The sequence below is a fragment of the Maniola jurtina genome, chromosome 13 (assembly GCF_905333055.1).
Source record: "Maniola jurtina chromosome 13, ilManJurt1.1, whole genome shotgun sequence".
Lineage (NCBI taxonomy): Eukaryota > Metazoa > Arthropoda > Insecta > Lepidoptera > Nymphalidae > Maniola > Maniola jurtina.
This window is the reverse complement of record NC_060041.1, coordinates 14,251,479-14,265,325: the sequence shown is the minus strand read 5'-3', so window position 1 is coordinate 14,265,325 and position 13,847 is coordinate 14,251,479. Positions and strand designations below refer to the sequence as shown.

At 35.4% G+C, this 13,847-nt stretch overlaps 1 protein-coding gene across 15 annotated transcripts in view; it reads right to left on the bottom strand.

Annotated features, from left to right (window-relative positions):
* Window positions 1-13,847, bottom strand: part of LOC123871224 — a 69,411-nt gene that overhangs the window by 3,573 nt on the left and 51,991 nt on the right. For all 15 annotated transcript variants that reach the window (XM_045914880.1, XM_045914893.1, XM_045914889.1 and 12 more), the window contains 2 exons: window positions 12,806-12,963; window positions 11,848-12,134 (listed from right to left, as the gene is read on the bottom strand). In XM_045914880.1, the coding sequence (XP_045770836.1) occupies window positions 11,848-12,134; window positions 12,806-12,963 (445 nt within the window). The remainder of the gene's footprint in view (window positions 1-11,847; window positions 12,135-12,805; window positions 12,964-13,847) is intronic.

Here is a 13,847-nt window from a genome sequence, read left to right as displayed (position 1 = left end):
ACTGTCAAAATATTAAAAAGAAAAACCAACCATGAAGTTTTTACTAAAAAAATTCATAGAAGTTTTTATGATTCATGCAAATACGTATTTTCTAATAAGAAGCTACTAATTTGTTTCAATATCAGATTTAATGATTTGATTGAATGAGTTTGGTTAGGTTTCATTTCATTTCATCTCATTAAATTTCATTTTCATTTCATATCAATAAAAAACTTCTTCTGAAGACTTGGTTGTATGGGCATAGTTCCCTTTGCCTACCAGAATGGGTGAAGAAAAAAAAAACTCTGCTTATACCTATTCTACGGTTGGCGCGATTTTTCAGAAATTTTCTTTGCGAGTTTAGTTGTTGGTTGCCTAAAATGAGTAATTTCGACCCTAGTTTTTTATATCTATTAACAATAAAGTTGTTTTAAATTAAATTAAATTAAATTAAGTTAGTTGAGTTTATTGTGTTTTTATTATTTTATTAAATTGCTTCTATTTTTCGCAACTGTATTAAAAATAGTCGTTCAGTATACGTGCGGAACCGTCATTGCAACTCGTTCCGACTGTCAACCCTCGCCTTCAGCTACGCCTCGGCTCGGGTAGACATTTGTCGGAACTCTTTGCAATGACAGCCTTTCCGCACTTGTAATGAAATATACTATTGTTTACACGTGTAATATACCTAGGTATATTACACGTGTAGCTAAACATAACGTGTATATATAAGTCGGGCGAGCATCACTCAATAGATTAATTCTAATTTTGTTTTAATAGGCTCGCTCGACTTCATACCTAGGTACATTACACGTGTAGCTAAACAAAAATTATTTTGTACTTTTTAGTGTTTGTGGTTTTTGAAGTCGGTTTTATTTTTCTTTTTTAATATCACTTCACGGTAATTTAGCCCAGTGGAACAGACGTCGGCCTTCTATTCAGAGGATCTATTTTCTATTCGAAGTGCATTTTAAGCTTTAATGGTGAAGATAAACATCTTGAGCAAGGCCTCACAGGGTATTTCATACCTTCACTTTGTCCCTTTTCCCTTATATTATTGTAGATACTTGTCTTGTAGGAATTACTTTCGCGCTGTGTTCAGTCTTAATCATCATCAACGCTACTCAGAATGGGTCTCCTCTAAGAATAAGACGCGCTTAAGGCCATAGTCCACCCACGCGGGCTAAGTGAAGATTGGCAGACTTCACACACCTTTGAGAACAATTGGTATGGAAAAATCTCAGGCACGCAAATTTCCTCACAATGTTTGCCTCACCGTTAATATTTAATTTCTTAAAAGCGCACATAACTACGAAAATTTAGACGTGCCCACAATTAATGCCATGTGAATAAAAAACAATTATCTACGTACATTTATTTAAAAGTATCTATGTAGATAGTCTACGTAGGTAGATCGTTTTAAGTAAATATATTGCATACAGCATAGATTAATGATCAAAGTACTCGCAAACATATTTTAATAGCGCGTAAAGTGGTATTAACCGTTAAATTCATTAATTAACCGTTAATTCAATTCAATGTTATCTGTCAAAGTTTCGCAATGTTTGCATCGCCATCTTTCTTTCGCATAAAGGTTAATGAATAAATGATAGTTCAATATTTATGCATACGAAGATTATATTATTCGTACAAGGTATTCTGAGTAATGAATTGATTTTAATTAAACTTAGGTAATTAATTATAATTAACAGGTTTTTGATTGAAGACAAATTTTAATAAGGTAAGAAATCTTTAAACCTATGCTTAAAAGTGCGTTTCACTGACTAGAGACGAGTGGAGCGGAGCACAGACTGAATTACCTATGTATGTGAATACCTTTTCAAGAGATGAGGATGATAACCCTTATCAAATTATGTTCTTAATATTCCATTGAAGGTTTTCTACGAAAAAATATCTTAGTATCACTCTGTGAAGCAGCAATGTAAAACCATCCAATGCCAATAAGCTCGATGGCTATCATTCAATGTTGGGACTTCGTCTGTGTTGGTGTTGGCTGGCGGACGTGCTCTGCCTTTTTCGAGTGGTTTTTTTTTGTTAAAACTGACTGGAAAGCGCTCTAAGGGGGTGCCGTGCGTATGTCGGCGAGCGCCGGCACAGACGGGGTCCATAATTGTATAGTTTAACTAACTTGTTACAAATAACTACAAACTTGACATTGGCTAATTAATCTTTGTAAAGCCAGACAAGAGAGAAAAAAAAACATTCAATGTTGAACACTGAGTTAGCGAATCATCCCGCAGCAGAATTTTGAAGCTATGGTAGGCATTACTTAGGCATTACTCCCTATTTAAGGTGCGACCTGTAGCGTTTTAGGAAATTAGCCTTGAACTATTTCGACTAGGGTAAGCAGCGCATTTATGCTTCTATAGCCTGCACGCCACTGCCCTGCAGGTGAACTAGTGGTCAAAGACTATTTGTATTGGAATTTAAAAAAACGATTTTTTTTTAATTTTCATGATTTTGATTTTTTTTTAATATTCGTTGTCATGGCGGCAATAGAAATACACATCTGCGATTTCAACTCTCTACATACCTAATACGGTTCACGAGATATAGCCCTGACAGACGGACGGACGGACAACGGAGTCTTTGTAATAGAGTAGTAGACACGCTTCGGGTATGGAACCCCAAAACTTTCGTAGAGGGCTTACATTTCGCTACGGCAGTGGTGGTGACTGGTGGCTTCACAATCGCTCGCTAATATTCGCCAAGGCCTGCGATGGCCGTTAATTGCACCGTTACGTAACTAAAATATTAATTTTATTAATTGCTCATTCACAACTATTTGCTTGTCATAGTTAATTGGTAAAATTGCCTATTTAACGTTACAACACCGTTCAGCGTAATACTTTTCTGAATTTTAATTTTTAACAAGGATGCGTACCTAATCCTCCTGTCTTACTAACCCTAATACTACTAATACTATAAATGCACTGATTGCCGCGACTTCGTCCTCGTGCCTTAAGGTTTTTAAAAGATCTCATGTGAACTTTTTGATTTTCCGAGATAAAAAGTAACGCAAGTCTTCAAAAAACCATATCAATTTTTGCTCCGTTGTAGCACGATTGAAGGACAAACACACAAACAAAATCTTTTTTACAATTACAATGCATATGGTGTGATATGCTTTATTATAGAAGGCCACGATTCTTTCGAATTATTTGAAATTCCTTAGGAAAAAATATGGAATTGAAATCTGGAAAAAGCTACCCTGTTTCATGTCTGCTGTTAAACGAATAACCTAAAAAAACTTCCAACAATGGATGTTCCTTTAGCCATCGATTAAAATGATAAGGATAAAAATAAAAATGAGATGTTAACTGATAAAACGAGTACTTGTGTAAATACCTAAGAGCCATTTAAGTTTAAAATTATTTAGTCAACTCAATTTACTGCAAGTAGAGTTTATCAAACATCTAGATCCAAATCTCTAACAATTTAGCGACTTAGTTCTTGGAACATGAGTAATATTTTAGGGTTCTGAATCCGAAGGAACCCTATTACTAAGCCACCGCTGCCCGTCTATCTGTCCGTCCACCTGTCTGTCATTCAACGGACTGTATCTCATGAACCGTAATACGTAGAGTATTAACAGCGTATGTATTTCAATTGCTGCTATAAACTACAATTAATAATAAATTTGATAATGGCCACCATGCCAATTTTATTAAAAAGTACATACTTAGTGTTATATCTTGTACGATGATACGGAACCCTTCGTGTATGAATTCGACTCGCACTTGACCGGTTTTTATGTTTTTTTTATGCCAAGTGTGCTACTGGTTTCACACTGGGTCAAATGTCAGATGACAATCGCTAGCCGGTCCAGTAGCATTGCGATTTCAAATAGGATAAACTTGGGGAAATTGCGTACTTTTAATATATGCATTCGCAATGCACATAGCTTTTATTACTTCAATATCTACGGAAAATCTAATGAAGGCAATTTTACATGGTAATTTTTAGTGGTGGTTTTGAAACACCGAACATCCGAGTTACTTGCTGATTATTCTCGGAACGAATGGCATTGCGCACTTGTACTTTAAAAATTTCACAACTCAAAAGCGTTTCATGACTAACCCATCGCCGGACCATTGAACATGGGTCTCCTCGCAGAATGAGAAGGGCTTAGACCATCGTCCGCCACTTTCACCCAGTGTGGACTGACAGACTTCACATACATTTGAGAACGTGAAAACTCTCAGGCCTACAGGTTTCATGACTATGCTAACTAGTACTAGTATGATGTTTTTCTTCACCGTGAGCAAATAATATTATAATTGCTTAGAACGAACGCACATAACTCCGAAAAGTCAGAGGTGCGTACCCGGGACCGAACTCCCGACCTCCTAAATAGAAAGCCAGCTCTTAACCACTAAGCTATTACCACTTCACTTGACTTTTGCAAAAGTGCTTCGTAAAAGTTTATTTGTATAATGAAAAAAAACCGACTTCAATAACCACAAACACTAAAAACTAAAATATAATTTAATTTATTACCGCATATATTATGCATACAAGAGCTAATCTAGTTCTATAATACAATTTTGTAAAGCCGAAAAAAACATACAGTCGAACAGAGAACCTTCTCCTTTTTTTGAAGTCGGTAAAAAAGCTGATTTATTCTATTCTAATCATGGCTTCAGCAGTTATACCCATGACCCATCTACAGATTATTTCAATTTTTGTTATTAAAGAAGTGAACTAGCCACTTGTGACACACTTCGGTGTGATACGCGGTCGAAGGCCGTGCATGAAACGCATCCGAGAGCATTCAATAATAATAAACTATGACACAAACGACACAACATAACTTTGAATTAACCGCTCGCGTTGTGCCATTGAAGCAAGATGGAAAGCTTCACAAATTAGCAAATTAACATAGCTATAAAAACATCCACAATTTATTGATGGAGTTATAATTTTAATACAATAAATGTATGACAGACTATAAAACGTTACTCATTTTGCTGTTTAGATAATCTTAGGGAATAGCTTCGCTCAGAACGCGACTTCGTCCGCGTGGATTCTTTTTTTTAATATCGTGGGAACTCTCGGTGAAGGAAAACATCGTGAGGATACCTGCATGCCTGAGATTTTTCCAAAATGTTCTCAAAGATGTGAAGTCTGCCCATGCCCAATAGGCCATCATGGCGGACAATGGCCTAAAGCCCTTCTTATTCTATGAAAAGACTCGTGCTCAGTAGTGGGCTGGTGATGGGGCACTTGACGATTCAAAAGTACTTGTAAAAGTTCAATTGAATTAAAATATTTTGAATTTTGATCATGATGGTGATTTATGGCATAAAATATTGGTATATTGACTGGTAGAGCGTTAAAAAGTAATAGATTGATAGGCATACCTACTTTATCATTCCATATTGGAGACTAGCTGACGCCCGCGACTTCGTCTGCGTGGATTAAGGTTTTTCGAAATCCCGTGGGAACTCTTTGGTTTTCCGGGATCAAAAGTAGCCTATGTGCTAATCCAGGATATTATCTATCTCCATTCCGAATTTCAGCCAAATCCGTCCAGTAGTTTTTGCGTGAAGCAGTAACAAACATACACACACACACACACACACACACACACACACACACACACACACACACACACACACACACACACACACACACACACACACACACACACATACAAACTTTCGCCTTTATAATATTAGTGTGATACTACCTATTACCACCCCGATTAACTTAGAACATCATCTCTAGTCTATACATAAGTGCATTTGAGGTAATAATACTAGGTAGTTACATATTAAAATTTAATATGCAAGTATAAATAGACGATTTGGTGCCAAGCCGTTTGAATCTGTTTAGAATTTAAGTACCTGGGCACTAAATACATTCAGATTTTAATCTCTGGTTATTGGTTTTAAACATGTTTTAAATAGATAATAAGGTGGTACCTACACGAAAATATAGAGTCAACAAAAAAATAAAATTTTCAAATATTTTTGAGTAGGACAAAGTAAGTTTTGTAAACGGAAAAATTGTGGAAATCTCGATGAAAATTGCATGTCAAAAACGTATTTTACGTACGAAAATATAATGCTTATGGGTTCTAATAAAAAAAAATTATTTGCGAAGAAAGGGATAGAGAAAGAAAATTTTGTAAGGTTTAAATTAATTAAAACCTATAACTAAAACTAATCTAACAACTTGAACCATTCATCTATAGATTACATTGCATCTATTTTAAATAGATTATTATCTGCATTTCATTCAAAATTGGTTCAAAACCAATACAGAGTTCACGGTCACCCATCTCCCAATACCACACGTCAAACATTACTTAACTTTTGATAAATTTCGTAATAATTGTACCAGCCTAATAAACGCAATATGGTGCAATTCATTAATATGGAATAAATCTTTATTTAATTATCTAAAAAATGTTTGTTAATGAGAATGTCAGTCAATATACCTACTTCGTAGGTACTTGTTTAGTCTGCCTATGATCAGAGTGGTCCGAAATCCCTCATTGCCTAAAGACTTTGCCCGCGGCGGCTAATAAACCTTCCTCTTGAACCATTCTATTTATTTATTTTTAATTTCTTATAGGCAAGTGCTTGACCACAATCACACCTAATGGAAAGTAATGATGTGGCCTAAGATGGAACGCGTTTACCTAGAAGATTTACTAGAGAGAAGAATTTGCCATGCGTAAGAGGAATGAGGATGCAAAACGTTACGTGCGCGAAGATGGAATGTCGACTACATCAGGATGGATGACTGAGGTGATGGATGGATGGTAGTTTAAAAGATCTAAGCGTACAGAGGGACAGACAGCGGGAAGCGACTTTGTTGAGATTTGCAAAAATCCTAGGACAAACAATAATATTATTATCATATCATATGAACTTATATGACATAGCGATAGCCGGTTGTGTACAAAAATTTCAAACTGGTAGTATTACGCAACCGACGACGCCGGTGTCGGTCACCGATGAAAAACCGGTTGTGGTAGCGTTAGCAGAAACAGCAACTAACTCGTTTGAAATTTAGCAATTTATTTTATTTTATTTTTAGCGTTCTTCACTTGGAAAGAAAAAACCGGTCATGGGCTGGAATCGGATGGAGGGTTCCGTACCATCAGACAGGATTATGTACTTTTTTAAGTTTACATGGAGGCCATTTCGAATTCTTTATTATTTGCTGTTAGGTATAGAGATTCACACCCAGTGAAACATAACTATTACGTTTCATGAGATATACCTAACTCGCTGACAGACGGACAGATAGACAGGTGGCCGGACATCAAATGTTTAAAAGGTCTCTTGGGGTACGGAACGATAAAAATGCTACGTGTATCGAGGTGTCTGACGTCTGTCTATCTAGGTTCGTTTTGAACATGTAAGCTGAGGGGAAAAACAAAATTTTTATGTATCCCCTCGGGTGCAAGCTTGATTAATAGTAGTTTTTTTTTTAATTTTCATTCTCATACGACTAGTTTTAGTAACTCTCAAAATCTGTTAAACTTTTAAACTAAGCACAGTTTAATGTTTAATTTTTTTCGTAAATAGCGTAATTATATAAAAATTATAGCAAAGTCATCAATTTATAAATATCAAAGTTCTACCAACTCACAACGAGCTATTATTATTCGACGAATATAATAAGTTTTTCCGGAGCCTACTTGGAAAAACTCTATAATGAGATAGAAATAATGTAACGAATAATTACTATAGATTTACGGTAAGTAACAAATTTTTATAACAAAATACTGATTGTGCAAAAAAAAAATTAAAACGAAACTATTTTTAATTTATTAAAATCGATTTTATCTTTTTAATAACATTTTATTCATATGCCAATAACATAATGCATTAAACCTTTTAAATCATTATAATATTACAATTATGTTAATAAAACTAGTGATTACTTATTTTCTAATCTAAAATCAAGAAAAGTTAAAAGACGTCGATAGAATTCAAACTAAATTTATTCCGATTGGTGACCGTTTGTATGCAAATTGATGTTTTATGGAATAACCTATCGCCTGGCCTTGGGATCTCCAAATGATCGTGTCATTCGTTTTTTTTTCATAGTTAGGGAAGTTTTAGCTGTTGCTAAGACAATTTTTGAGTCTTAGTTACTGTCTATAAATAAAAGAAAACTTACAAATTGATGTGTAGGAAAGTTTTATAAAATTGTTTGGTTCGATGATTTATCTTCTGTATAGGGCGATGAACCCTCCACTTAAATTAACTCACTTGAAATATGATTAAGACATGATTAAAATCATTTTAAATTTTTACCCGATTATGGCAAAGCCATAAGGCAAAGGAAGGTTTATGATTTTGTTCCACCGTAGCCGATTTTGATGAATAAGGGGTATTGACCCCTAATTCATCAAAATTGGCTTAGACTCTTTATCATAGACCGGTTGGACGTAGGCTACAATTTATACGAAAAAAATCAGTTTGACAGAATTTATATTATATACGACATAATTTTTCAATACTTTATTTAGATGCTACCAATTGGTAGAATAGAGTTTTGTTCGAAGGTTTCTCTTTACCGACATATATATTATATTACTTAAACTTTAAATATATTACTTAAGTACATAAGGCATATTGAAATAATTTTTTGAGTAACTATGAATTTTTTCCTATGCTTTCAACTATACAGACTTAAACAGAATTGTGCTTAAACATTTTGCATATTCAATCACAAATATTAATTTAGGACGAGTGTGCTAAATTACGTACGGTTCACCATATTCACATAGATACATACAAATATGTATACAACGCCATTCCACGAACCGTTGTTCTAACTAGGCCTTCATTATGTAATAAAATATTTATTATTCAATGTTTAGTTATTGAATAAAACAACATTTCGATTATTTATTCGTTTATTATATTAAAATATATCGAATATTAATTATACCTGATTGCATTGTTGTTTTGGCATTGAAAAATTTGTCTCTTTCTTCCGTCTTCCTGTGTGTTTTATATTTTTAATAATATAATTTAAGCATTCTAAATATTATACACACACTAAAATAGTCATTTATATTTACTTCAATTTAAAAATTGGTTTAAAAATCTGTTCCGGTGCACCTATTTGAAATAAATAATGATTGGAATAGGTAAATTTCAAAGGGACATATACCTACTTTATAATTGAACTTTTTGTGAATCAGTACTTGTATATTTTTTTGTCATGTTTAACAAAACAGCAGCACAGTACTAAGGACTAGGCACTTAACAGTGCAGTTTTTTTTTTATTGATCAGTTTTAATTTTTAAATAATATATTTTTACAAGGGATCGGTTGCGCTTTCGTTAGCGTGCGTTTTTTTAAAAAAAAATCGGTTTTTTTTTCGGGATAAAATGTAGCATTCATTCGTTTCTGTGACGAATTTCAGTCAAAATAAGCCGTGTAAAGGTAACAGAGAGACATTTACATGCTTTAATTTAGGCAATTATAATATTACAAGGAATTCGTTCTAAATCACTTTTTATTTGTATTTGATGTTTTCTGCGGACGCTACCGCCCCGACAATGACCCACAAAATGGATTCGACACTTATTCGCGCCCGCTTTCATTTTCCAAGCACAGCTTATCAGTTTTCGATTAACAGACGTACATACATTGTTTTACCATATTTTATTATCATACACATTTTTCTTACGGACTTAACAGGGCTCTCTCCGTCACTCACTCCATACAATCGTAGTCCCAATTTCATTTCAATATTAATCAACCAAAGTCCATGAAATTTTGCAGACATATTCTAGAAACTAATATCTGTGCCTGTGGTGATTTAGATTTTTCAAAAAATATGTAGTTTTAAAATAACAGGGGCTGAAAGATTTGTATGTGAATTTTTAAGACCGCGTAACTTTGAAACCGAATATTTTACCGGAAATCTGCAAAACCACAGGCATAGATATTAATTCCCGGAACGTTTCTACAAAATTCCATTGAGTATGATTGGTTAGTATTCCAATGAGAGACGAACTACGTTTGTATGGAGCGAGTGACGGAGAGACTCTCTTAAAACTTGTGTAGTCCACGAAGATGAAGTCGCGGGTATAGAAGATTGATATTTGGTTAGTCTACGCGTCTACGCGGACGAAGTATTGAGCATAAGCTAGTTGGCGTATAATTTTTCCGGGTTTAATTTTCTTTACGTCCAGTGGTCACAGTCATGTCGTGGAAAGATTTGAAACAATTTTGAAACTAACAGTAACTCGTAGAAGGTTGTTATTCTTGCTTTGAAACGCCGCTATGTTTGTTTACCAGATGGCAACATGTTTATCTTTGGGCAGATGAAGTTTACTTCATAGTACCTACGAAAAAGCGATAACCTCGACATTCTTATATTGTGGAATGTGAAAAATTCGATCTTAGTTACTAATTTAGTCATATTGCCCAACGACTAGTAACTCGGAAAAACTTACAGCTGTAGGCGCGTGGAGGAAAATAAAAACGGTCAAGTGCGAGCCAGACTCGCACACGATGGGTTCCGTACCATCGTACTAGATTAACACTTTTTGTACTTTGTTGTTATTGTTATTGCGGCAATAGAAATACACTAGGTGAAAATTTGAACTGTCTAACTATTACGGCTCATAAGATGCAGCCCGCTGACAGACAGACAAACAGATGGACGGACAAACGGACGAACAGCAGAGGCTTAATAATGGAATGCCGTTGGCACTCTTCGGGTGCGGAACCCTGGAACCGTGGAAATCCACGCGGTTCTTTTCGCTACGCGATTGAACGCAAAACAGAACAGACAGACAGACAGCCAGACAACCTTTTCGTTTTTCCTTTTGAGGTATGGAACCCTAAAAACCGAGGACACCGAACGAGATCAGTGCCGATTTAGAATTTGTTTGCAAATTTTTTTCAGGGCAGGTACTTCCTGAATGTGAAATCGAAATTATTTGGTTTCTTAGGCAGTTTAAAAAAAAACTATTGTTTCAAAAATTAATACTACCAATCATATTCAGTAAATGACCTGCAAAATTATTATCAACTCATCTTTTAAAAATTTATCTGATTGGTCGACTGAACATAATATCTCCGTTCCGCTTAAGTGGAAACAGAGCCTTACGAGTGTTCTGACGCGCAGTTTGACCAGTTATTTTCACAATGGTTAAATTAGTGTCAATTAGCTAGAAAGTACGCAATCCTTCTGTAGAATGTGTTATCTTATCAAAGTGTAATCACACTTTTCTGTGTCAATATACAGATAAGAGACTTTAAGAGTCGGCAGAGGTCAAGGTTTCGGAAATTCACAAGTTAAACATTTCTTAATTTTGATGTAGATTTGAGGTCGATTAAAAAAATTAGGATTTCTATGAACTTTAGATCAAAAAATTTAAGTAATTATAATGAAATAGTGAGCTTTACAGTTTTGAGATTATCTAGGTCTCCACTCCCCAGTTTTTGAGCCAATTTGTAACTCGTGTTTGTTTTGCTCAAAATTCATTACTTTTACTATTAGTTATACTAACTACAAATTGTATGAGAACAAAGTGTGTCTGTCTGTCTGTCTGCTACCTTTTCACGGCCCAACAGTTTAACCGATTCTGATGAAATTTGATAAAGGGTTAGCTTATATCCCGGGGACGGACATAGGCTATTTTTTATCCCGGAAAATCAAAGAGTTCCCACGGGATTCCTAAAAATTCATCCGCTTAACCGATTTGTATTTTGATACCGAGGTAACTTGCGTTCCTGTAATTGACATAGACACATTTTATCCCGGAAAATCAAACAGTTCCCACGGGATCTTTATAAACCTAAATCCACGCGGACGAAGTTGCGGGCATCCTCTAGTAATATAATAAACTCCACTAACCTTGAAGAACTTGTTTGCCCCATCCAGTAACCATACAGGTTCCTTCTCCAGCGTACAACGCGTCATACGTATCCTCAGCCTCTGGCAGACATATGGGGTAGATATTCTTCGCGAATCGCAGGTTCTCTGTCAGTACCAGGATAGCAGCGTCGTAGAGAAGGCTGCCGGACTTGTACAGCGGGTGACGGAGGATGGTCTTGACTTGGACGATCTGGAAGGGGAGAGGTTCGTCGTCGATTCCTAGCTTCCATTCTCCTCCTTTGATGAGCACGTTCTTGGCGTCGAGGCTGTAAAGAAAAAGCTGTTGTAGACCCGTGCAATTAAATAAAACTAGGCAAGTGCGAGTTGGATTCGCACACAAGGGTTCCGTATACAAGAAATAACACTTTTTTTATGCCAGCCATTTTTAATTTCTTATTATTTGTTTTTATAGCGGAAATAGAAATAGGACAGGTTAACGAGATACAGCCCGCTGACAGACAGACGGAAGGACAGCGTAATGTTACTAAAAGAGTCCCGTTTTGGCACTCTTTCGATACGGACCCTAAAATAAAACTGAAGGAGTGTGTAGTGGAACTTACGATTCTACGCATATACGAGTACTTAGGTAAAAAAATATCAAACAATAAGAGCGCGTTCCCACTCTGTCGTGACGATCGTACAGTTTACAGCGTCATGGCTTGCATATTATTTGAATGGAGGTGCTTACATTAACAGTTAACCATGCTGTCGTATACGTGGTATGTACGGTCGTTCACGACACTTTTCCAACACCATAGTGAGAACGCGCCGTGAGGTTGAAGCCTTATTTTGGCTGTATTAGAAGAACTAGGTACTCCTGTGTCTGAAGACACCATTTTCCACGCTTTGTACGTGTGTATTTGTGAGTGAGTGAAGGTGTGTGTATGTTTATATGAGTGTCAGACAAAGCATAACTCAAAAACTATTAAGTTCTTACCCATCAACACAAGCAGCAGAAGTAACGACCACATCAGGCCTGGTGATCACACCACCGCACAGCAGACTCTTGTTCGTCTGCAGCAGGACCATGGCTTGCCAGGGGATCTCGGCGAAGTCTACTTCCATGTTGTTGCGGTTACCGGCCGGTCTTTGGGGCTGGGGGAAAAAAATGCCATTTCAAATACCATAGTTTCCCTTTCAATACTAATATTACGAAGAGGTGAGGTTTGTAAGTCTGTTTGTAGGCAGTAATCTCTGGAACTACTGAACCGATTTTAAAATTCTTTCACCAATCGAAAGCTACAATCTTCCTGAGTGACCTACGCTATACCTATTTTATTTTCAAGCAACCGTGCAAAGCCGGGGCAGGTCGCTAGTCTTCTATAGTTTTAATTAGGTAATTACTAATTAGTTTTCATAATTGCCTATGTATACTCTATGCCTTTGTATAACTTACTCGCGATCATAGATATAAATTATTTGGATTTCTGTGATCATAGTAAATACCCAGACTAGTAAAATGTCATGTTAGAAAATGATGAAGAAAATCTGGGAACTCGTTAACAGGTATTAGGTAGGTAGGTACTTTTATACATAATTTAATAATCATAATGAGTCATGACACCCAATAATAATATGTAAAAAAAAAATACTAAAATGTCATTAAAATATTGTAATCGAATAGATCATCATCATTTTAAAATTCTAGGATGAAATCATTCAAATCAAGACAGGATCTTAAACTCGTAGCATTAAGATGTTAATTTTTATGCAGATTATAAAAGTTAAGGACCTCTAAAATATAATAAATAAATGCGAATTTAATAATTTCAGTCCCGGATACAGCGTGTAATAAATCTCTACGCTTGTGAATTTATTTAGTCCTTTCAAGTCATTTTAATGATTTGTCGAATAGTAATTTTTATTTATTAACTACATTATGCATTTAATATTGCTTAGAACAAATTTTATGGGTGCTTTGGTGATATTTTATTTGCCTGTGTTGAGTAAAGGTTTTTTAGATATTATATTCAGTCTTT